This window comes from Ursus maritimus, unplaced genomic scaffold (genome assembly GCF_017311325.1).
Source record: "Ursus maritimus isolate PB19 unplaced genomic scaffold, ASM1731132v1 scaffold_29, whole genome shotgun sequence".
Classification (NCBI taxonomy): domain Eukaryota; kingdom Metazoa; phylum Chordata; class Mammalia; order Carnivora; family Ursidae; genus Ursus; species Ursus maritimus.
The window spans coordinates 6003524-6026420 of NW_024425452.1; the positions used below are offsets into that span (position 1 = coordinate 6003524).

The window sequence follows — 22897 nt, forward strand, 5'->3', positions numbered from 1 at the left end:
CGCTCACCGTGTCCCATGGTCACTGCTACCTTCAACTCACGTCAAAGCTGTCTCCAAGTCCTTTTGATCCACTTCTTGTAATATTTTTCACAAGTGTTCCCCTTTCTCCTTTCCTGTTTCCCTCGCAGGGCCAGGGCCAGTGATGGTCCACGTTGCTGAACCCCTTGCTGGACTCCCGAGCCCTGACTCCTCCATCTAATTCATTCAGTCACAACCATCTGGCTACTTTTCACTTCAGGTGGTTTCCATCAGTCCCTCCTCTGTGCCAGCTTTTCAGATGCTCTAGAAACCAGCTCCTAGTGTAATCGGAACATAACTGGATACTCTGTCCCGTTCTTATTTCCCTCTGCTCCCCAGAAGCCTCTCTGCTCTAACTGGCAGATCCACCCTTTTTCTGGCCTCTGGCATCTGGCCTCCGGGTTTTTGTGCAGACGTCTCTTCCCCAATAGAATTCTGAAATAGTTTTCCAAAAACACTAACTTCTATCTCATGGCATTCCTCCTCCTGCCTTCAGTGGTTATATGGGACTTTCTCTGTACCAGGGATATTCCAGGCTCTTTCAAATGCAATATTATTTTTAAATAAATAAATCTGTGTTTCTAATTAAAAAAAAAAAAACCCAAAAGCAAATAAACTCCTAGATAACCCCAATAACATTTAAATAATATGTACATAATATTATTTAACCTCAACAACGCTGTAATGTAATAACTCGTATATACATTTGTATGCATATGTATGTCTGTGTGTGTGCGTGTGATATATATATGATATATATATATACATATATGTGTGTGTGTGTGTGTGTGTGTGTGTGTGTCAAGAGCCCAAGGAAGCTATACAGCTGACCAAAGTAACTTAGGAAGAAGTCCATAGTGGTCTGAGCATAAATGTGAGTGTTGATACTGCTTTTAAAGATGATTCGATCCCAAACCCCAAAGATCTGATCCAGTGCCTCAAAAGGACCTCCCTTTTGAGAATCCTCTTTCTCTTGGAACATTTGTTTGTCTCTTTCTGGCATGAAGTCCCCAGAAGAGGGGATGGATATAAATGTGAAAGGGGATATCACCCTAAAAATTAAAGCTTAATCCTATCGCCTCACTTGACTAATACAGCAAGCAGAACACAGACACCTCCATGAGGCCTCTGCTTGATGTAACCCTTCTGTTGCTTTCTTTCATGGTTTTCCTGGAGAGCAAGCAGTGCTGTCTGGTGCAACTCATATCCCAGCTCGGTGTGGTCTAGCACCTGGGTCTTTCCATGGCCATTTCTTACTTTGGTGATTTTGTAAAAGTACCAAAGCCAATTCATCTTCTGCCGATGAGGGCTTGAGTCATTAACACTTCCCAAATGACTCCAGAGGCCGAAAAGCACAGAGGATCGTGCATAATAAATGGAAAACAGGTTTTTATGGTAATTTATCATCGTCGTGATTGCTTTTAATGAAAGCACATCTGGAAAAGTTTGGGATGTCAAATCCTTAAATGTGGAAGTGGTTTCCTCCCCAAAGGCTAACCTCTCACAATGTCACCACGGGTCATAAACAGCCGGGCCCGGAAGGACAGGAAGACGTTCCTTTTGCAACTGTATGGTCACTCACTGTCCCCGAGGAAGCTGGGAGCCTGAGCCCTGCAAGAGCCTGGCAGAAGCCCGGGGCTGGAATTCACCCACCAATAGTCTGATTTTAAAAAGAAAAGTCTTTCAGAATACCGAACGGGGACATCTCCAGCTCTGTTCCTGTCACAGGCTGCAAGAGGACTCAGGGACTGGAGTCGATGTCCTGATGCCTGTTTAAAAGCACAGAGAGTGCAGTCTGCGTGCTTCAGGTCGCTTCAGGGAAGGAGGGGAGTGGGAAAGCAAGGGTCTCTAAGGATATAAAACAGAGCTAAAGCAGGAAAGAAAGAATGGCCAAAGAAGGAAAAATGAAGGTATGACCTTCCAATGAAGATTTCGAGACCTTAATAAAATACGATCAAATTGTCATATCGAGCAATGGGCAAAATTGGAGCTGGTTGCTGCTCTGAAAGGCTCTAACGGACACCTTTGTCCTGGCCTCAGGGAAAGCCCGCTCTCTTTGGCAGCTTCTTGGCTCTTGTGGACCACAAGACTGAACAGACCAAGCCGTGGCACACCTGGACACGATTCAGTCATAACCCTAAATGTTAAGAAGTTCAACCTTCTCCAGAGCTGGTACAGACACTAAGGCAGCAGACTTTCCACGACCGGAACGTATCCTCCACTCACAGAGGGGCAGCTGTGACAGGGACATACGCTCTCTTCATTTGTTCCCTCATTTACTAAGAAACCGGGCTTGATGCCAGGCTACAGAGATGAAGAGAGCTCAAGAGAACTCCTGTCTCCTGGGGATGACAAACAGGAAGTCAAATAATTACAATGCATTGGGACAAATCTTGTGCTCTGGGAATGTCATGAGGGCAGTGGGAACCCAGAGAAACAGCCCCCCTCCCTGTCTGGGGCATCGGTGGGAAGCCGTACACGGCAGGAGCCCGTGAGAATGGAGACTTAGGCCGGAGTCCCCAGACGACAAAGTAGGGTGGCAGGTGGGGCAGCGACCATGTGAAAGGAAACAGAAGGAGAACAAGGGGGAGGATCACGTGGCGTCTGGTAAGACTCGAGCAGGCGAGTGGGAGCCCGTGAAAGATTTTATGCAGGGAAATAGTGGAATCAGATTGGTGCTTTTGAAAGGTTAGCATGAAGAAGTAGGGAGCTGAGGAAGAGCCGGTGGGAATGGACTCTTCAGGATCTCTGGAGAGCAGTGAGGGAGGAAGTGAGGAGCTTATAATGTGTTGCTAAGATCCATTCAATGTCATTAGGTAGAGTAGGGAATGGAGTTCCCTTGTAATTACTTCTAGAAATCGAACCCTGATGCGCTTGGAGACTGAATTATGTGGACTGCGGGGTTTGGAAAGTTACAGCAAATGTTATTTGCTCGGATTTGCTAGAAGAAACTGCCAAGCCAAGAGGTTACGTACGTACCTGCTCGTTTTTGCCTCAGTGGCTCTTTCCCCTCTAGTTCACGTTCACGGAGAATCTGCAAGAACGTTTTAGGAAACTGTCAGTTAGCGTTAGAGATGTCTTTTCTCCCTGGCTTTCTGCTCACAGGCCCTGGAATGTCAGAGCTGAGCTGAGGGCTTCGGGTCCCACGAGCACCCCATGCCCTGTAGATGGCAGGTACTCTCTAATGTGACAGACCCCTCTTCAGACTCAGGAGCCGAACCCCAAATCACCATAGCTGAGCCTCTGCGAGTTCCTGCAGTTTGAGTCGGGTCAAGAAATATAAATCATGGTGTTTTTAACTTGTGCTCTCTGCCTAAGACTGAGTCATTCCAGTGACCTCCCAGACCAGTCTCACGACCTCTCCTCAGCGCTCAGCCTGTCCCCACCCCAATCGTTCCGCCACATCAGGGCGGTTTAGATTGTGCATGCTTAGAAGTCATTTTCTCCTCCTTTGGTCTTTTTCCTCTGGGTGGTTCTATTGTCGCTTCCTGCGGCAGGGCTGGGAGGGCTAGCTCTAGAGTGCCTGGGTGCAAGGCTGGGTACTAGCTATGTGACCCTGAGGAACTGCTCTCTGAGCCTCGGTTTTCTTTTCAGTAAAAGGGAATAATAATACTACTGGCCTCATAGAACACTTATGAGAGTTAAATGAACAGCTATGTGACACAGAGTTAGCCCCTTATGAACTTGAATTGTATCATACAGTAGAATAGTTAAGAGCAAGGACTCTGCAGACATTGAGTTCAAATCCTAGCTCTGCTATAAAACAGCTGTGTGACGTTGGGCAAGTGCTTTAACCTCTCTGTGCTTCAGCACTAATCTATAATAGAGGGATAAAAATAGTCTACCTCATGAGGTTGTCATAGGATCAAATAATTAACGAATGTAAAGTCCTGAGAATAGTTTGGTGACGTGGTAAGTGCCATTCTGGGACCACACGTCACTCTGTTCTAGGGGCGCCATTCACATGAACCTCTTCACCCACACACTGCCGTTTATTTGGTCTCTATAAAGCTCTTTTCCTGGCATCATGCAGCTTCTTTGTTTCAGAACTGACTTTGACTGGCTTTGCTGTTGGGATCACTGCCAAATCTGCAGCTTGTAACCACACCTTGACCTCACCTGGGCTCTGCAGCTCATCCTTGCTACGATGTGCGTCCCAAAGCAAACTCCCTTCAAGACTCAATAGAAGAGCCAGAGAACCCGTACCCTTTGTGGGGGGGGGGGGTCCTTTGCCACAAACTCCACATACCTATGAACACCACTGAGGCAGAGCTCATTCTACCATGTCTGGGGTCTATCAGTAGTTTCTAGTTATCTCTCATCATAATGATAATTAAAATAATAATTCTTTTTAAAAAGATTTTATTTATTTATTTGAGAGAGAGAGCGTGCGCACGAGCATGAGCCGGGGAAGTGACAGAGGGAGAGGGAAAGCAGGGTCCCCCCTGAGCAGGAAGCCTGACACGGGACTCGATCCCAGGACCCTGGTATCATGACCTGAGCCGAAGGCAGAAGCGAAACCGACTGAGCTCTCCAAGCGCCCCCAAAATAATAATTATTGGGATGTACCCGACACCCCTGTGCCAGGCACTGTTACGTATCTGATGTGTGCTTAGGTATTCAATCCTCCTGACAGTCTACGACATAGATACTATTATCCACGTTTCACTGATGAGAAAGCCCAGTTGCTGAGAGGTCAAATGACTTAGCTACGCTCACACAGCCTGTAAGGGCAGACCCAGGACTCAAACTCAGCCAGCTTGGTTCCAGAGTATTGTCCTTTACAGGCAATTAATGATCTTATCAGGAGATACCCCAGTCTGTCTCAGTGACCCACTGTCTCTTACCCAACACCTTTCTCTTTCTCTGCTGCTTCCTCCTAGCCCCTCTTTCCTTCCAACAACAGTATTCCCATCCATGGCGATCTGTAGAGGGGCCATCCATGTACCTGACAGTGCATAAACGTTCTTGAAGCAACAAAGAGAGGAATGATGCATGACGATTGGAATTTCAGAAGCCCAGTTGCTATTTCGTTTGTAGTGGGCTTATTTTCGCCGTACTTAAATGCACAGGAACTGAGAAGGAGCAAAGTCAATGCATAGGGCTGGTTCCTGTCCAGCTTCCCCTGGAGCCTGCTTTGGCTCTGTGCCCAGGCAGAAGGAAAGGGTCTTCCACTGCATTCCTGCGTCCATCCTCCCTGGGGCCTGGGGGCAGAGAGCGGGGAGCCACCAGGAAGGCTTCTCTGTCCACTCTTCATGGGCTGTGGTTGGGGGACTCAGCCCAGGAGAAGGTGACCACTGGCGGTCACCTTTGGGATGCTCTCCAAGGTCTCGATTTCATTTTCTCCATTCCCCAGTGGGACTGAGGAATTGAGGTTAAAAATCAAGGTGCAGTCATTTCTCTGGTACACAGCATTTCAATCTGTGACCACGAGGATCCCTTCCCTCAGCTCCCCCAACCCAATTTAGTGGGGCTGGGATATGGTGACAGAAACTGCCTTCCAAACATGAGGCTGTCTTTCGAGAAGCACTACTTTGTAGCTATTTTCCACATCCTGATGGTGATGATCTGGAAGTGTCAGGGGACATCCCTGCCAAGTGTTGCTCCTGCAGCTCTGTCACCTGCTGCCTCTGTTGTCCAGTGAAGATGGACAGCTTCTTGTGAGAATAACCTCCTTTTTTAGTTTAAGCTCTGCAATCATTGGGGAAAATGGAGGAAAAACTAAGAGCGATCAAGTCTCAGAGGAGATCCTTGGTGGTGGTGGTGGTGATGGTGATGGTGAAAATACCCTAGGCCCTCCCAGATTTGAGAAGGGCTGCCTGGATTTCACCAAGGCAAATGCTAGAGTCCCACCCAGCACCGAATCCCAGCATCTCCTCTCCTTTGTAGTTGGAAAAGGCATTCACTCACTCTAAGGCTCAATGTCTTACATGATGGAAAGTAATGTTCTGAGGCACACCAAATGCTTGGACAGTTTCTGGAAGTGGTGTGTGTCCAGCCAGCCTGGGGCTCACCAGAGGCCACCCTTGCCCTCCTGAGTCCTCATGTGACCCCCAGTTCAGGGACCTTTGTGACTCTGACAATTGCCTTTTCTCTTAAACATTGGGTGCTGAGGAGAACTCACAGGGGAGCATAGATCTTGCCAGATGAAGTATTTACTTCAGACGAGAAAACAGAACCTCTAGGGGGCCTCCCTCTTCTTATCCATGTAGAGGTACCCAGATGAGTAGCTGAGGACAAGGGTCACCTCTGACCAAAGAGGATTTCCTTATGGCCAAGTCTCAGCCGGAAGACACAAGGTCACCAATTCCAGGAAATGCCCCACCTTTTGGACGTGATGACTTTCAAATAATTGTGTATGGGGAGGAGAGGGGGCCTGAAGTAGGTGTGGACAATCCATCAGGAATGAGAAGTGGCATATTTGGGGTAGAAAACATTATCCCAGTGAACAGGATGACAAAAAACGTGGTCACCAAAGGCCCCTGGAGGTCGCCAGATCTCACTCCTCTTCACCAAGGCCCCGTCACTCACTCCTCTTTTTCTTGGAATCTCCAATTTACCATCTTTGCCTCCGGTTGGCTAACTGTCTCCTCAAAGCTCTTGTCAGGATGTATCCTCACAAAGGTGTATGAATCCAGGTTTATTTGCACTAGCATAGTAAAAGTAACCCCCCAATCTGGAAGCTCTTGCTCTGTGCTAGTCACTGTGCTGAGGCCTATGTTCGTGTGTGAGAATGTCTAATCCTCACGACAAACCAATGAAGGTGATACTATTTATTCTCATAATGTGTAGAGGAGACAGGGTCAGGGAGATGAAGAAACTTGCTGAAGAAATTTCCAAAGCTAACCAGAGCTGGGCTTCAGACTCAGCCAGGAATCTGAGGTTGAGGGTCCACCACCTTGCTGCTCAAAGCGCCATCTTTGGAGCCGGAACAAGGACAACCTGTCGGAAAGGCCGCATCCGGGCCGCCCCCCAGACTTCCTGAGTTGAAATCTGCATCTTAATAAGGTGCGCAGACGGGTTAATGTGCACACTGATGTTTGACAAGCTACATTATCGCACTTTGAAAGCCCGTCACCCCACATTTCTGTGCGCCATGCTCAGAGCCGCGTCATTATTCAGAATAGCCTAGAAAGCAACCCAAGTGTCCATGAATGGGTAATGGATAAACAAAATGTGGGATATCCGTACAATGGATCATTATTCAGACTTAAGAAAGGAAGGAAATTCGCACGCCTATTACCACATAGGTAAATTTTTAGGACATTATGCCAAGTGAAATCAGTCACGTAAGGGCAAATACTGGATGATTCCACTTACATGAGGGACTTAAAGTAGTCGAAGTCCTAGAGGGAAAGTAGAATAGCAGTTGCCAGGAGCCAGGGGAAGGGGGAAATGGGAAGCTGTTGTTTAATAGCTATTGATTTTCAGTTTTGCAAGGTGAAAAAGTTCTGCAGATGGGTTGCGTGGTAATGTGGGTCTGTTTAAGGCTACTGAACTATGCACTTAAAAATGGTTAAGATGATAAATTGTGTGCATGTTTACCACAACAGTTTTTAAAAGCTCATTACTACGTGTTGCATTTAAAAAGGTAGAAGGTCAGCCTTGGGAACTGAGGAGCTGCTTAGGGCAGGATAAGTTGATGAGGTAGGTTCAAGGTCATCTCTCTAATGAGGGAGTCTTCTGCCTTTGGGTTGTATGAAGATATGATATCTCAAAGGCAGATCTAGAGAGGAAATGTGGGACCTTTTGGGGTGGTGGTGGGAGTTCCCAGGAAGACAGAGTTTGAACTCCGCCAGCAACTTTGGGAAGTCACTGGCTTATCCCCTGACCAGCTTATGCCCCCAGACAGATGGAGGGGCTTTGTTAGGACCACCGCAGTGAGGACCAGCCTGGCCTGGCGAGAGGGCACCACTGCAGCCATGAGTGCTAGGAAAACCTGGAACAGAGGCACAGCTGACCCCACTGCTGAGATGACCTCATGCTGAGGCTTCCCCGCCCCGCCCGCCCAGGCCTGAGTAACTAGAGCACTATACTGACCCTGTGAATTCATAGGAAGGGTAAGTGTTTCTCTCCTATTTATCTGAGCAAGCTGCCGCATACGGTCACACGAGGTGAAGCCCACACTGGAGTTTGGGAGAAGAGACACACGGTGTATAGCTCCCAAGTCATGAAAGAAATAGTGAAAAGGACAAAGAAAACCGAGGTCAAATGAAAGACAGGAAAACAGAAAAGAGGAGGAAGTGCATAAAGTCGTAAAAGAAAATCCTGAAAGTAAGATCAAGCGTCTTATATACGACATTAAATGTAAATAAATTTGTGCTTCCCAAATCAAAGTCAGATTTACTCAGGTTTGGTTTAAAAGAAAAAAAACTTCATGCCCGTGTTGTTTGTAAGAGAACCATTAACACGAAGTGCTACATTAAAGGCTAAACAAAGAACAAAGATCAGGCAAGCACATTTATAAAAACAGGACTGGGGGCGCCTGGGCGGCTCAGTCAATTGAGCGTCCTACTCTTGGTTTCAGCTCAGGTCATGATCTCGGGGTCATGAGATCGAGTCATGCAGAGTCTGCTTGAGATTCTCTCCCCCTTTCCCTCCGTCCCTCCCCCTGCCCACGCTCTCTCTAAATAAATAAGTAAATAAATAGATAAATAAATGTCTTACCAAACACCAGGATTGATCGTTGGAATAGATGACAAAGAATTAAAACGAAGAAGTACAAAGCAGAGCAAAAAGCGACATTCTAGGATGCCAGAAAGTACCAATGAGCTCTCATAGTGACTGAATAAAATAGCACTTAGGTATCTTTTTTAAAAATCGGTAGCAAAAGATGCCATTACAGTGGGACCAATAAATAATAATAGCAAAAAACCTGCGTGCCAGGCACTGTTCTAAGGCATTTCACAAATACTAACTGATCCAATTATCCTAGCAATCAGGAAATCAGTACTATTATCATCGTTCTACAGGTGAACAAATGGAGACACAGAATTACATCAGTTTCCCAAGATTTCATAACGAGTAACATGCCCTGTCTCTGGTGTCTGGGGTGGCCTCAGGAAGGAGTAACTAATAATTCCCATAAGGAGTAAGGGAATGTTCATCACCCTCTTTCGTTAAGCTAATATCCCATGAACTTCCCAAAGCCAAAACAAAACCACCTGATAATCTGTCAGCAAGACGTTTAAATGACATCTATGGCCCCATCGGCTCTATCAGCCTGTGATTATCACGCACACACACACACACACACACACACACGCCCCTTCTGAAATGCGTTCTAGTCTGATGATCAAGTTTGAATGAATCCTTTGAGAACGTGCGTCCTGCCCACTCTCACCATCTGCCTTCTAGTCACTGTTGTCAGTTTCAGAGTGGAGTTTCAGGCCTCAAGGTGGCCATTTAGTTAAGGAGGGAGGCTGGGGGCTGTTCCCTTGACCACCACTAATGTCAGAGTATGCTAAGTGGTAGCCCAGTAGACACACTGACATCCATTTATGTTCACCCTTTCCCCCGCATTTGCAACATTTTCTCAAGGGCCTTAAAGATTTATTTTAAAGCAATTTCCGTCTGTGACATTCCCAGGAAATCAGAAAAATTTGACAAGGAAAAATTTAGCTGACATGGGTGTACTCACCAAGGGATGAACGATAGACTCTAACTTCAAGTTCAGTGTAGCTTGGGAAAAATAAATCCCAATAATCATGAAGCACAATGTGGTTCTCCTTGGGGATTGCATTTCTTTAGGATTGAGTTGCTTTGCCTGAAATGTAAATACGATAGTTTAGAGATAGAAGAATTTGTTTATCAAACATAGACAGATCTAGCAAACCCTGTTTCGAAGGTCACATGACAAAAAGAGGAGAACAACGGGAGGGGCATGAATAACATGTACACAAGAAATGAACAAAAGGATCCAGAGTACAGTACTTACCTTTGCTAAATACATCACACTCTGATATTTTCAGTTCGATCCTATCCTATCTCACCCATTTTTCCTTCAAATTCTGGTAGCAGCCCATTAAATTGACCTCATGATGCATATTAATGGACTATGACTCATTAGTATGAAAAATCCCGGACTTAGTCACAAATATATAAGCCGTACTTTATAGTCTTTTATAGGAATATAGCGCATAAGGTGGGATATTCACATAACGTGTCCCATCTTACGCACTGGTTTTTGACAGCTACCTCTATAATGCTGATGATCAAGATGAACTTTTTTGGTGACTAGATTAATCACCACTGCTCTTAACAAGTTGGGTATCAGATTGCATTAATCCAACCCTCGCGGGTCTGCGGACCCGGACAAACAGCTTTGTACAGACTCCTTTCCTCACTGACATTTTTACAGCCATGTACTTCCATGAAAAGAGCAGTAGACCAAGAGACAGAAGATACACATTAAGATCCAAGATCGCTGTATATGGTGTGTCATTGGGTAAGTCACTCATCTTCCCTGAGCCCGATATTCCCCATCTGTGAAACGGGAAGAGTTACACCTCCTCTTGTTTTCTCACAGAATTTCCTGGGGCTCAGATGATTAAAACCCATCCAGAGCCGCGAGGGGTGCAGGCTGCCATGGGCTCACGCTGGTCGTTGGTGGAGTGCAGAGGGCAGCCATCAGGAAGGGCGGGCCTCGGCCCAGGCGTTGCGGCGAGTGCCAGGGGACCATGGCCAGGATAACACACAGATGGTAGCCAAGACTCACACGCCAGGGAGAATTGTGTTTCAATCACCAGCTGCTGGCTGCCTTCTTTTCCTCTTCCCCAGTGGAAAAGAGGGAAGCATAAGGCCCTGGAAAACTGACACAATTTGCAGATCTGGCAATCAAAATACATTTTTAAAATTCTGCAACTCAATGGGTTTTGGAAAATGCTTCGCAATTTAGGTTACGAGAATAGATATCTCAACCAGATGCATCTGTCATAGGGCAAGCGTAGCAACCGATCCTTTGTTCAAAGGGAACAGGCTTTTGTGGGTATCGAGCAGACCGAGCCTGGTGATAGCAACTGCTCCTGGGATGAAATGGGTACGTAGGAGGCAATTTAACCTTCTCAGGCCCCACCTTAGTGCACTCGACTAGCTGCTTCCAGATAGAAGCAGTTAGTAACTGAATGTTTAATGAGCCTCCCTTGACCTGTGACAGCCAGGGAGGAACCCAGGGTTAGAGGGACTAGAGCTAACTCTATACCCTTTCCACCATTTCCCAGTGGTGCACTGGGGGTCAGAATTAGCAAGAATTATAATGTCTCCAAATGGTCATGTCTGGTCCTTTGGTATAGGCCAATGGCCAATGCTGCTCACTGTCCCCGTCTTCCCTCAGCTTCCCTAGGGACAGTTCTTGATGAAGTTAACACTCTTCTCTCTATTGACCTGTTTAGTGACAACAAACTCATAAGTCAATAGGATGGAGACGGGACCCCACTGTGGGAAAGGGAATGTTCTCTGGATGCAGGAGAATGAGAACAGAAACCCAGACACCGCTTCCACAGTAAGGGTAAGGGGTGGGTTCTGCACTTGAAAAAAGAATGCCACCATGTTGATGGAAAGGTAATATTAAAAATATTTGACAACCAGTTTGTTTGGTCATACCATTGGCCTGGCCAATCAGAACAGTGATACCAGCTGAAGATTAGCTCAGCTTTTGGAGTTCCTACATTTTGGGAGATACCTGAAGACAAACTTCTCTTACCTATAGCAGTAATCTTTCATTAACCCTCAGCTCACATGTATTCTCATCCATGAGGAGCCAATGGAGGCTGTTCAACTTGGCTAATGGTGAAAAAAAAATCCAAATTCACCCGATTAAAGGCAGGGAGTGGAACCCCAGATGCAAGGCAATGTATCTTCAGTAGGGTCCCTTTAATTGTAAATCCCCTAGAAGTTCACATTCACTCTACATTCCTGGATTAAATGGCAGACAACTGCCAAGAAACACAGAAACAAACAGGCAGAGAAGAACAAAAATTATCTGATGTTGCTCTCAGTTTCTTTCTCTTTTTAAATTATAAGTCCTGGATACTGTCTAATGAAACTTGCCAACGTGAATGAGCCAGCTGTGTCTTAGAAAAAGCTGGGACGTATGATCTCATGCTCAGTACAAACCCTGGGGTGATGAGCAACTTCCGGATCTTCTCTGGTCCTATTTTCCTGTCTGTGAAGTTAGAAGACGGGGAAAGGGAAATCAAACATCCTGACATCATATGCCAGGAATAAGTCCTCAGGATTCCCAGCAGCACTGCATTTGCAAGGTGGGGGTCTGGTTTCCTTGAAGCAGTCCTATAATGACATTCTCTTGCAGGCTGATTATGCATCAGGAACCGCCACTGTGAGACTGGCCTGAAACAGACCAGGAAACTAATCTCCTAAATCCTAGGTACCACCAGTGCTCCAAATCAGCTGCTCTCCTGGAAACCCTTCATCAGCCCTGACCTGTCCAGACTTTATTGGCGGGAGAGGGGGAGGGAGGGGAAGAGGAGCAAATGAGCTCGCATGCCTTTGCAAGGTGGAAAGCATGTTCACAAAATGGCCACGTCTGTGAGGTCTGGTGTCCCAAAGTCATCATCAAGTTGTAATTTCCAGCTCCATCTAAGTAGGCAATAGTGGATTCATTCTGGAAACGATTTATTTCCTAAGCTCTACACAGTTCTGCCTTTTCGTGCTCTCTGGTATCCTTAGCACCCCCTCTCCTGGGGTCCTTAGCCTGGATACTCTCCTGGTTCCTCTTGGGGAGGAGGAAGGTGAGGTGACAATATGAACCCATACTTGCTCAGTCTCTGAGCTGGTGCCTCCTCCTGCCTCCAGCCCAGGGCTCTGCTCCCTACTTTAGCCTTTAGCCTGGCGCGCAGTCCCTCCCCTTAGCATTGCCTAGGGAAAAAAGTTCCCCGTGGTATTTGTGCATCATCTCCTCCAATGGTTCTTATTCCTGGCTGCACACCAGAACCATCAACTGGGGAGCTTCTTATTTTCCTTTTTCCATTTGCTGTTTGTTGTTTTAAAATCTACCTAGACTAATGGAAGTAGAACTTCTAGGGGGGTGGGAGCCAAAATTTTGTATCCACCCAAGCTGTTTCTGATGCATAGGGAAGTCTGAGGTCTGCAGATATGTATTTTCAGCAATCTATGGCTCCTTCCACATTCCCCTGCACTCTAGAACCTTCCATCACCAGCCTATAGCTCTCTCTACTACAGAAACCATGGAGAAATGGAAGCTTGAAGAAATGCATTTAGAAAGCAATTAGTCAATGGTGAATGAATGAATGGATGAATGGGAGTGTGGGTTCCGAGGTGATCTACCTAATAGCTTTTTGTTGTTTTTTTGCTTGTTTGTTTTGAAAGAGAGAGAGCGCACATGAATGGGGGGTGGGGGCAGAGGGAGAAGGAAAGAGAGTATTTGAAGCAGGCTCCATGCTCAGCACGGAGCCCGACATGTGGCTCGATCTCAGGACCCTGAGATCATGACCTGAGCCAAAATCAAGATGCTTAAGAGACTGAGCCACCCAGGCGCCCCCTACCCAATAGTTTTTGATACGATCCCATAGCGGACGCTGTTACTTGAGATTGTATTTTACGTCTCATCTAGTATCAAATATGTTGCGCACTCAGGCGCTGACAAATACAGAGTGTTTTCTGCAGCCCCAAATTGTGCTCTGCCATCATGAATTGAAATGAGTCCTGGTCCTTGCCCCCAAGAAGCTCTCAGTCTCCTTGGTAAGATGCCAAACATAGACTGAAAAACATCAACGTAAAAACCACTACGTGCTGAATGTCTACTATATACCAGGCACAGTGCTAAGTGCAGTAAATAGGTGAACTCACTTAGCGCGCCTCTCACAATGACCCCGGGACATAGGTATTTTTATCCTATTTCATAGGTGAGAAAACGAAGGCCCAGAGAGGTTGCAGAATTCACCCAGAACACACAACTAGTAAGTAACAGAGCCAGATCCGCCCCCACGTTGGCCTGTCTCCCAAGTGAGCTGCTGTATACAAGTGATAAGAATGCCTGGAACTGAGGATGGGGGCGGGAGGTGGAGCGGGATGAGTTTGGCAGTGACCGGGGTCTGTGGCCAGACTCTGAAGGATGGGTGATGCTTTCATGTGTAATAGAGAAAGAAAAGAGAACCTCAGGCAAAGGAGAACAGCATCAGCAGAGGGAACAAAAGGAGCCCAAAGGGTGAGGTTTAGCAGTCCCCTGCGCCCCTCGTGGGGGTTCCCTTGAGTAGCTTGCCCAACCACTGTGACGCAGGCTCAGCCACGGTCCCCAGGAGGACATTGTTCTCCCGAACAATGACTGGCCCCAAAGAAGGCAGAGCTATTTTTGCTGTGACTTGGAAAGAGACTTGGGTGGCGTTAGGACTCAGGTGATTCCCTCTTTCCTGTAGTAGACTGGAGTGGAAAGAACACCAGCTTTGAAGCAAAACAGGCTTGTGTTCTGACTCGAGCTCCACCACTCATAACCATGGGTGAGACGCTTGGCCCCACCGAGCCTCAGTCTGCGGATAGGAATGGCAAGGATCACTGCGCCCGCCCTGCAGCATGACTGTGGACGTTGGAGATCATACCCACAATGCACAAAAGGGCACACAAGGGGCTGGTCATCATTGTGGGCCGAGTTGTGTCCTTCCAAAATTGGCATGTTGAAGTCTAACCCCCGGTACCTCAGAATGTGACCTTATTTGAAGACAGGGTCTTTAAAAATGTAATTAAGTTAAAATGGGGTCATTACAGGGGGGCCTCATCCCCTACGACCAGTGGCCTTATAATAAGAAGAGGAGACTAGGACGTGGAAGACACAGAGGAAGATGACCATCTAGCAGCCCAGGAGAGAGGCCTCTGAAGAAATCACCCCCGCTGACGTGTTGATCTCCGAGTCTAACCTCCAGGACTGTGAGAAAATAGATTTCTGTTGTTTACACCACCCAGTCCGTGGGACTTTGTTATGGCAGCCCTGGAAAACTAATTGGAATTCAATAAAAATGATACTCCCCTATGTATTTTTAAAGATTTTATTTATTTATCTGACAGAGAGACACGGCGAGAGAGGGAACACAAGCAAGGGGGGTGGGAGAGGGAGAAGCAGGCTTCCCGCTGAGCAGGGAGCCCGATGCGGGGCTCGATCTTAGAACGCTGGGATCATGACCTGAGCCGAAGGCAGACGCTTAACGGCTGAGCCACCCGGGCGCCTTGATACTCCCCTATTTTTTATTTAAAAAGGGTGAGTGTGATCCTCTGGTCTGCTGCTCAACATTTATTGAGTGCTTATTCCGAGTATGTTTTTATGAAAACTGAACAATGAATTATCGGTGTATCTGAACAGAGCGTAAACACACACTGTCTGAATTGGAAGACAAATTAGAATTCATCTCTAGTCCCAGCACTGCCCCCACCCTCCACACCCCTTAGTTTTTCAGATGAGAAAACTGAGGCCTAGCAAGGGCTGTGAGCCTCAAAGTCAGGACTCAGGTGGCCAACCGAGCACTCTTAAAATTCTAGATAATAATGGTGTCCTACAGTCAGGCAAGCCATTTCTGATAGGACTGTGGATAGTCATTGTCATCAAAGATGCTGCTGCTGAGAAGTATGGATCCCTGTGATTTAGGAGGTGTTCACTCTGTTCCAGGCGTGATGCTAAGCTCTCCCCAAGGATCATGTCATTCAACCCTCTCGAAGATCCTGCAATACCACTCAATTCTCTCTACTTTTCAGAGGGAGAAATGGGAAGTTAGAAGGAGGAGTAATTCACCAAGGCCACACAGCTGACACACAGTGGTGGCAAAACTATAAGCCAGACAGTGTATCCCGCTAGGGCTACCCTTTGGGTTACAAGGCCTTCCTGGTGGGATATCAACAGGAATAAGCGGAAAACTTTCTCTGTATGGACACTGATCAGGCAACTGGAACTATGAATTCTAGCCTCACTCTGCCCCTAACCAGTTGTGTGATCTGGGGCAAGTCGCTTCATCTTTCAGAATCTCAACTGTGTTATCAGCAAAGGCAGAGAGTGGACCACACTCAATATGGGAGTTGGCCTCTGAAGTCCCATTACTGTTCAGAGTCTAAAATTTCTCACGTTTATTTCAAAGGCAAGGTAACATCACTTAGAGCTCTGAGCCTAACCAAAACTCTCTCTCGCATTTATCCCACCCACCTCTTACTTAACGATATGGTTCAGGCCCCTCATGTGAGCCATTGCAATGGCTTCCATTCTTTCCCTCCTGCCCCATCGTCTACATGGTTAGAAGATTAATCTTCCAGAAGCGCCCTTCTCACATGTTATGCCCTGTTCAGCTCCCCACTGCTTTTAGAATAGAAGCAATTGCTTTCGTTGATACTCAAGGCCTTCCATGACCTGGATTTTATATTCCAGGGCAAGCATATTTAATAAGCATTGATCAGATTTTCACCACCAAAAGGGGTTGATTTTTCATAATTGAAAATAGGGTAAGGGGTTTTCCAGTGTTCATGCAAAAGTAAAAATGCAGAAACTAATCTTTGAGAATTCTCATCCTGGCGGTGGGGAGGGGCAGTTATCATTGTCAAACTATTTTTCGGTGTTTGGCAAAATAATCCTGCCATTTACTTGGTTTGGTAATCTCCATCTTTCCCTGCCTCTGGGACTCAGGAAAATCACTGCATATTCAAATTCTATCCTCCTGGCTGGAGGTTCCTTGATCTGTTCAGCTATAAATAGTCTCTACTTCCTCCGAACACCCGCTCTTAATCGAGGTCCTTAACCTTCCTCCTTGTGCTATATATATTGTTCTAAGTATATCATGGAGCAATTCTATTTACTCCCTTACTCATGTATCCATTTCTGTATTCATTCAGCACAAACATTGATTAAGCCCTGCTGAGTGCCGGGCACTCTGCTAGGTGCAGAGGAAGCAATAGAAAACAAGGGAATGATCCCTGTCTCCGTGGAGCTTAGAGTCTAATGGAAGAAATAAGCATCATTGAAGAATCAGCGACACAATTCATTGTTTCACTATGACTGTGAAATTGTGACCAAGGAGAGTAATCAGAACACTAGTCCATTGTTGAGCGCCTACTGGGTGCCAGGCACTGAGTTGAGCATTGACTGTATTAAATCTTTTAGTCCCCACAGCAATTACAGTGCAAGGGGTTTAGTATGATATCTAATGAACAGTATGATATGAAATGAACTGAGCCACAGAGTGGTTAAATATTTTGCCCCAAATCACACAGCTAGTAAGTGGCAGAGGGAATAGAGATGACAGCCTAGGACTGAGGCCCACAGAATTCCAACAACCAGAGGTCCTGTCAAAGAAGGTGATTGAGCCAAGATGTTTGGGAGTGAGAGACCAGAGAGGCAGGAAGGAAACAAGGCTAGAAGAGCCTGGAATCAGGGAAGATCCGGTCAGACCATGGCCAACCACGTCCAGTGGTGCTGAAAGGACCATAAGAAGGGGGCTGAGATTGCCCATAGGATTTGGACACATGATGTATTCTCAGTAAGGGGGCTCTCCTTGGAGTGAGTGGGGAGGAAATCACATTGAGGGCAGGTGTACATTGAGTGGGAGATGAGGACGTGGAGACGGCGAGGGTATACAACTGAAGAAATTTGGTTGCAAGGTGGAGGAGAGAGTGGAGATTTTTCCCATGTGTACCCTGCTCGGCTCTCCCATCACACACAGTAGTGATGTTAAATGTGTGACTTTCTTTTTAAGAAAGGAGCTAACTGTATGGCACGAGAGGACTCCATCAAGGGAAGCCATGCCTCCTACTAACGCTTGGCCTGTGACTGGCTCACTAGACAAGCTACTGTCCCCTTCGAAAAAAGCCACTGGCCTGTCTCCCTATTCCCGTTTTGCACGTTCTGGGGTATAGACTACATGGTCACGTAGCTATTCTTTTAAACATGTACTTCTGATGAAAATAGTAGGTGAGAGACTGAAAATAGATAAAAGCATGCATCATTCTACGACTCGAAAATAATTCAAAGCAGATTCCTTTTGATGACAGATGCGAAACAGTAATACCAAGTTTCAGGAGGGATTGCAAATTTTGCTGGGATTATTACTCTTCGCTCATCTCCATGAGGCACAGGGTACCATCAGTAACCTCCCTCCCAAACTGTAGAAAGATAGATTAAAAATCCTCAAGTATAACTTTAAGAGCCTGCCGTCTTAGATCTGTATTTTCAACTGCAGAGGTGATAAGACTTATCTTTGCTGACATTATTTAATTAGATGATTCATCCCTTGCACATGCAGAGCGATAAGCTAAATATTTATTTAACACGAACACGAACCACAATGGCAATTAAAGGACTGCCTTGAAAAATTTTTTTTCTATTTAATTTTCCCTTTCCTTGAACTAGGGTCCTGCAGTAGCATTGTGTCGGGGCGGCACAGGACTCCCAGATTACAGAGGAACATTTGTTTGTACACAATGGGGTCAAGTTTTCCAAAACACACTGCACATGTGTGCAGGGTTGATAACCTTTTATACTTCTTCCCTTGTTGTAAATCCCTGGAGGGTTTTAACCTTTAAGCAAGAGATTGCCATCTTTATGAAAACATGAAGTTCCTAACTCAGCTCTTATCTCGTCTATCTTGCTACTTTCATTTGCCGTGTGGAGGGGTTTCCCTAAGCCCTGGCAAAACAATGCCAGGGGTGCATTCCAGTTGCAAGGGAGGGTAGCCCTGCGTCTGGCAGTAGCGCTGGAGAGAGTATCAGAGGGCTTGGGTATGGGTGCAAGCCTTACAGTTCTGTGGTTCTACGCTTCAGCGAGATGCAAAAAAAACACTGAAGTATTAATCATAATAATAATGGACCAATCGGAGCAGCCTCTGGTCACTATGCAGGAGAGAGGCCTGGAGGCCGTCATTCTGGATAGTGGGGAGGTCTGGGTGGCTGAGGTAGAGGTGGGCGGGGACCACGCTGGGCATTCCAGGGGCTCAAGGGAGCAATTTACAACATGGTTTCAAATATTCCAACATTTTAATAATTGGCAGCCCCCTGTGTCTCCTGCTTTCAGGGGCCCTTGCCCACTCTGTCTCCTGAGACAAGGCATTGCTGTCCTTGGCCAGTGACTTCATTTCTCAGAAATGTTCATTTCCCCCTCTAGGGATTCTGTTAGACTTCAAGAATAAAGCGTGCATGTGATTCAAGATGAAAAAACTACTATTTTTTTCCCCCCAAAAATACAGTACCCTAAGAAGTCACAAACATTCCAAGATTTCTTTAATCTGGACAGTGTGATATTCGTCAATGCCATTCTTCACGAGTCCTCGTCCTCCCTGGGTTCTTGATTTCTGAAGTCACTTAGTGTCTCCTCCTTCATGGTGCACCGCCCCCCCCCCCCGGGGTCTCTCATCACTCCAGTTTTTGCTCCTTTCCCTCCTCCTCACATGATTCCCCACAACTGCCCCACCATGGGCCTGCCAAAAACTGTCCCGGGTCCTGAGTTCATCCCCCTTGACACCCTTTCTCTTAGGGAGCTTGCCCCTTTCCGTTGTTTTAATTACCAAGTTACGTGAGAATTCCCAAAGCTTTATTTCCACCCTGATCTCTTTGCTACCTATCAGGAACGTCTCCCCCACCATACTATTCGCACCTGGGTCAAAATTCAGCTCACCCAAAACTGAATGTCATTCTTCTCTCTCACGGCTCCCTCCTCTTTCCAGATTTGCCAATGGCCGGTCTCGCTGTCTGGTTTGCCGGGCTCACCACGCCACAGGTAGTGAGCAGGAGAGGAGAGGGAGCAGCAATTCAACCAGGCGCTGAGTCCTGTCATTGCCTCCGCTGCTGCCTGCTGTCCCCTGGCCACCACCGTGGTTTGGACACGATCACCTCACACCTGGATGGTTGCAGCAATCTCCTGACTGGCTTCCTCACTCCTTCCCCCACCCACTCAATAACCCAGCACACCATCAGCAGATTCATTTGCCTAGAACCCTATTTTCCATAGATTACTGTCTACCGCATTCAAATCCTTCAAACATTCTCAAGTGACCAGGGAATATTTGGGCTCCTTCACCTGGCGGGCGTGATCGCCACAACCTAAATGGGAACCCAGCTCTGCCACGTTTTTCTCCCACCACGCTTGGACACAGAGCAGGCTGCCCACTCACAAGCTTTCATTGTGCCTTCTTTGGCAAAATGTGTCATAAATATTAACCATAAATGTTGGTCGAATGGATTGCTGCCTCTCAGCTCCTTCTCAAACCATTCTTGGCAACTGAAACGTCCCATTCCTCCTGTCCGAGCTTGGCTCATTTTGGGTCTTGCTATTTCCTTAGTAACAGCAACAATTGCTATCATTTATCAAGCTCTTGCCACATGCCAAGCATTAGGCTAAGCACTCTGCGAACACTTGGCTCCTTTAATCCTTAAATCCTACATTGGTAGAACTATCATGGTCCCCCTTTTACAGATGAAGAAACTGAGGCATGAGTAAATTAAATAACACACCCCAGGTCAGATGGTAAAATAGTGAAGTCTGTTGCCAAAGTCTGAACTCCTCATATTTACAGCATACTGCCTCTTTTCTTGTCTCCTCCAGAAACACATCTTTCTCCTGACTACCCTGCACATCTCTGTGAGTAACATATAGGTTACTGGAACAAACAGCCTTTGTAAAGCACTGAGCAGAGTGGCACATGATAAACACTCAGCAGATATTATCAGTTATTATTAAAATTCCCACTGCCTGTGTGTTGCCTCCTATGAAGAGTATAAGCTAACTGGGGTGCCTGGGTGGCTCAGTAGGGTAAGCGACTGCCTTCGGCTCAGGTCGTGATCCCAGCGTCCTGGGATCGAGCCCTGCATCCGGCTCCCTGCTCAATGGGGAGTCTGCCTCTGCCTCTCTCCCTGCTCATGCTCTTTATCACTCTCTCTCTCTCAAATAAATAAATAAAATCTTAAAGTGTAAGCTAACTAAAGGAAAGGATTCTCTGCCTTGGTAATTCCATAGCACTTAGCAAGTCTACCCAGTACAGATCTTTCCACCAAGCTATGCCTTTGAAGGTTTCACTTGGAGGATGATTTTTTAGGAAATAGGCAAGATGTCAGTGATTGAACCTTCATGACTGGAATCATGCCATGTGAGCTGAAATGCCGAGTTGGTAAATAACTTGTGAATTCACAGTGTACCCACAGTCCATGCAGATGTTTCGGTCAACAAGCCCTCCTGCAGTACCTTCTATGTGCCGAAACTCACAGGCACCAGGGACATGGACGTAAGCTGTGTGAGCCCCTCCTAGCGCTCTCTGTACGGGACACAGACATGACAGTGAGGAGCCATATTAGCTTGAACTATATTGAGAGATGTCGGTGGCGGGGGGGGGGCAGGTTCTAGGGGAATGTTTCATGATTAAAATAAACAACCCTGATTTACTGTCTATCCATACGTAGATCAATCCAGAAAGCGGCAGATCGTGCAACGGATAATTAGTATTTCTGGGGCTTGGGACACACATGTTAAAGTGACACTGAATAAAATGGATGACCCCCTTAATCATTTGACACTAGAAGAGCACATCCTGTTTACCTAGAACATTTAATCTGGTTTTGAAAAATCCGCAAGGAACAGCGAGCCGGTGTATGGGCAGTGAAGTCAGGGGTGGTGCACTGCCCCTGTCGGGGAGTTGGAAAACTTGCATTCTCACGTGCAGGTGTGAGATGAGTCTGCTCCTGTCATAGGCAGCAGCAGCCAGAATCCTACTACACGTTGCTCACGTGCTCACAGCTGCGGGCACTTCCTGCCCCAGCTTCTTGGGCACATGATCAGGATTGCTTCTGCTTCTCCAGTTAACTACTTTATCTCTTACAGTTAGGACTCAGTGGTTCGCAACCCCAGCTATATAAAAGAATCATTTCAGAGATTTAAAAAATATATATGCCATGCCCCGAGATTCTGATTTAGTTGCTCCAGGGATGTGTCTAAGCATTGTTTTCTTTTCGTTAATTTCTGGGGTGATACAAATGGACAGCGAGTGTTGGAATTTGCGAAAATGTGGTCCAGGCAATAGCTTGATGGACCATAGAACTCCAGCAAAACTGGACATCCAGGTTGCTACAAAGCTGATAGGATCCAGCCAATCACGTTAATTCTCTACTCCCCATGCCTTCTATCCTCATTAACACCCAAAAATGGGGTTGGAAAGCCAGAGACCTGGATTTATTTTTTTATCTTGGTGCGCCAAAAAGATCCATTGTGTGATGCTGGGCAAACCACTTGATTTCTGAACCTTTCGATTTTGTGTTCCGTAAAACAAGACAGGATATCTGCTTCCCCTGCGATGGGGTGAAAGAAGGGGCAGTCTCTGCCGGGGCTAGCACCACGCAGTATGGCAAAGTGATTACCCGGATTAGCCACGCCTGGGAGAGGGATCCGGGCAGGCAAATTTAACAGGACTTTCAAGAAGCACTATACAATGTCCCAAATCGGCAGGGCCAAGTGGCCTTCTAGTCTGGTGGTAGGGAAGCCTTGGAAAGGCCAAGAAAATACCAAATAACAACTGAAAGTATTTTGTAATTATTCTCGGATTCGACAGTGTCTATTTGTAGCTTCTTCCCAAACTCTTTCTGCATGACCCATACCAGCTTGTGCGTAGTGATTTTTTTCTTCTTCACTTGTCTCCTAACATTGTATAGGGGGAAAATAAAAGGTCACTCTTTTACAGAAGGCTAAAAGAGGTAGAAAGTGAGCTTATCTGTTAAAAAAAATCATCATCCATTAAATAAAAAGGGACTCTCTCCCACCCTCATCCTATCTTCCCTGGACCAACCATTTAATCTAACTAGCTTCTAGTTAGCTGGTTAGCTATGCATTCATCCAACTATCTAATTCATTTCCCTCCCCTTCCATTCCCTTGCCTTCCTTTTCTTTCCTTTCCTTTCT

At 46.5% G+C, this 22897-nt stretch overlaps 1 protein-coding gene across 4 annotated transcripts in view; it reads right to left on the reverse strand.

Moving 5' to 3' along the window:
- Positions 1-22897, reverse strand: part of ADGRF5 (adhesion G protein-coupled receptor F5) — a 101866-nt gene that overhangs the window by 46828 nt on the left and 32141 nt on the right. For all 4 annotated transcript variants that reach the window (XM_008691823.2, XM_008691826.2, XM_008691822.2 and 1 more), the window contains exons 2-3: positions 9659-9784; positions 2998-3052 (exon numbers count right to left, since the gene is read on the reverse strand). In XM_008691823.2, coding sequence (XP_008690045.1) covers positions 2998-3052; positions 9659-9760 — 157 coding nt within the window. In that variant the 5' untranslated portion in view covers positions 9761-9784. The remainder of the gene's footprint in view (positions 1-2997; positions 3053-9658; positions 9785-22897) is intronic.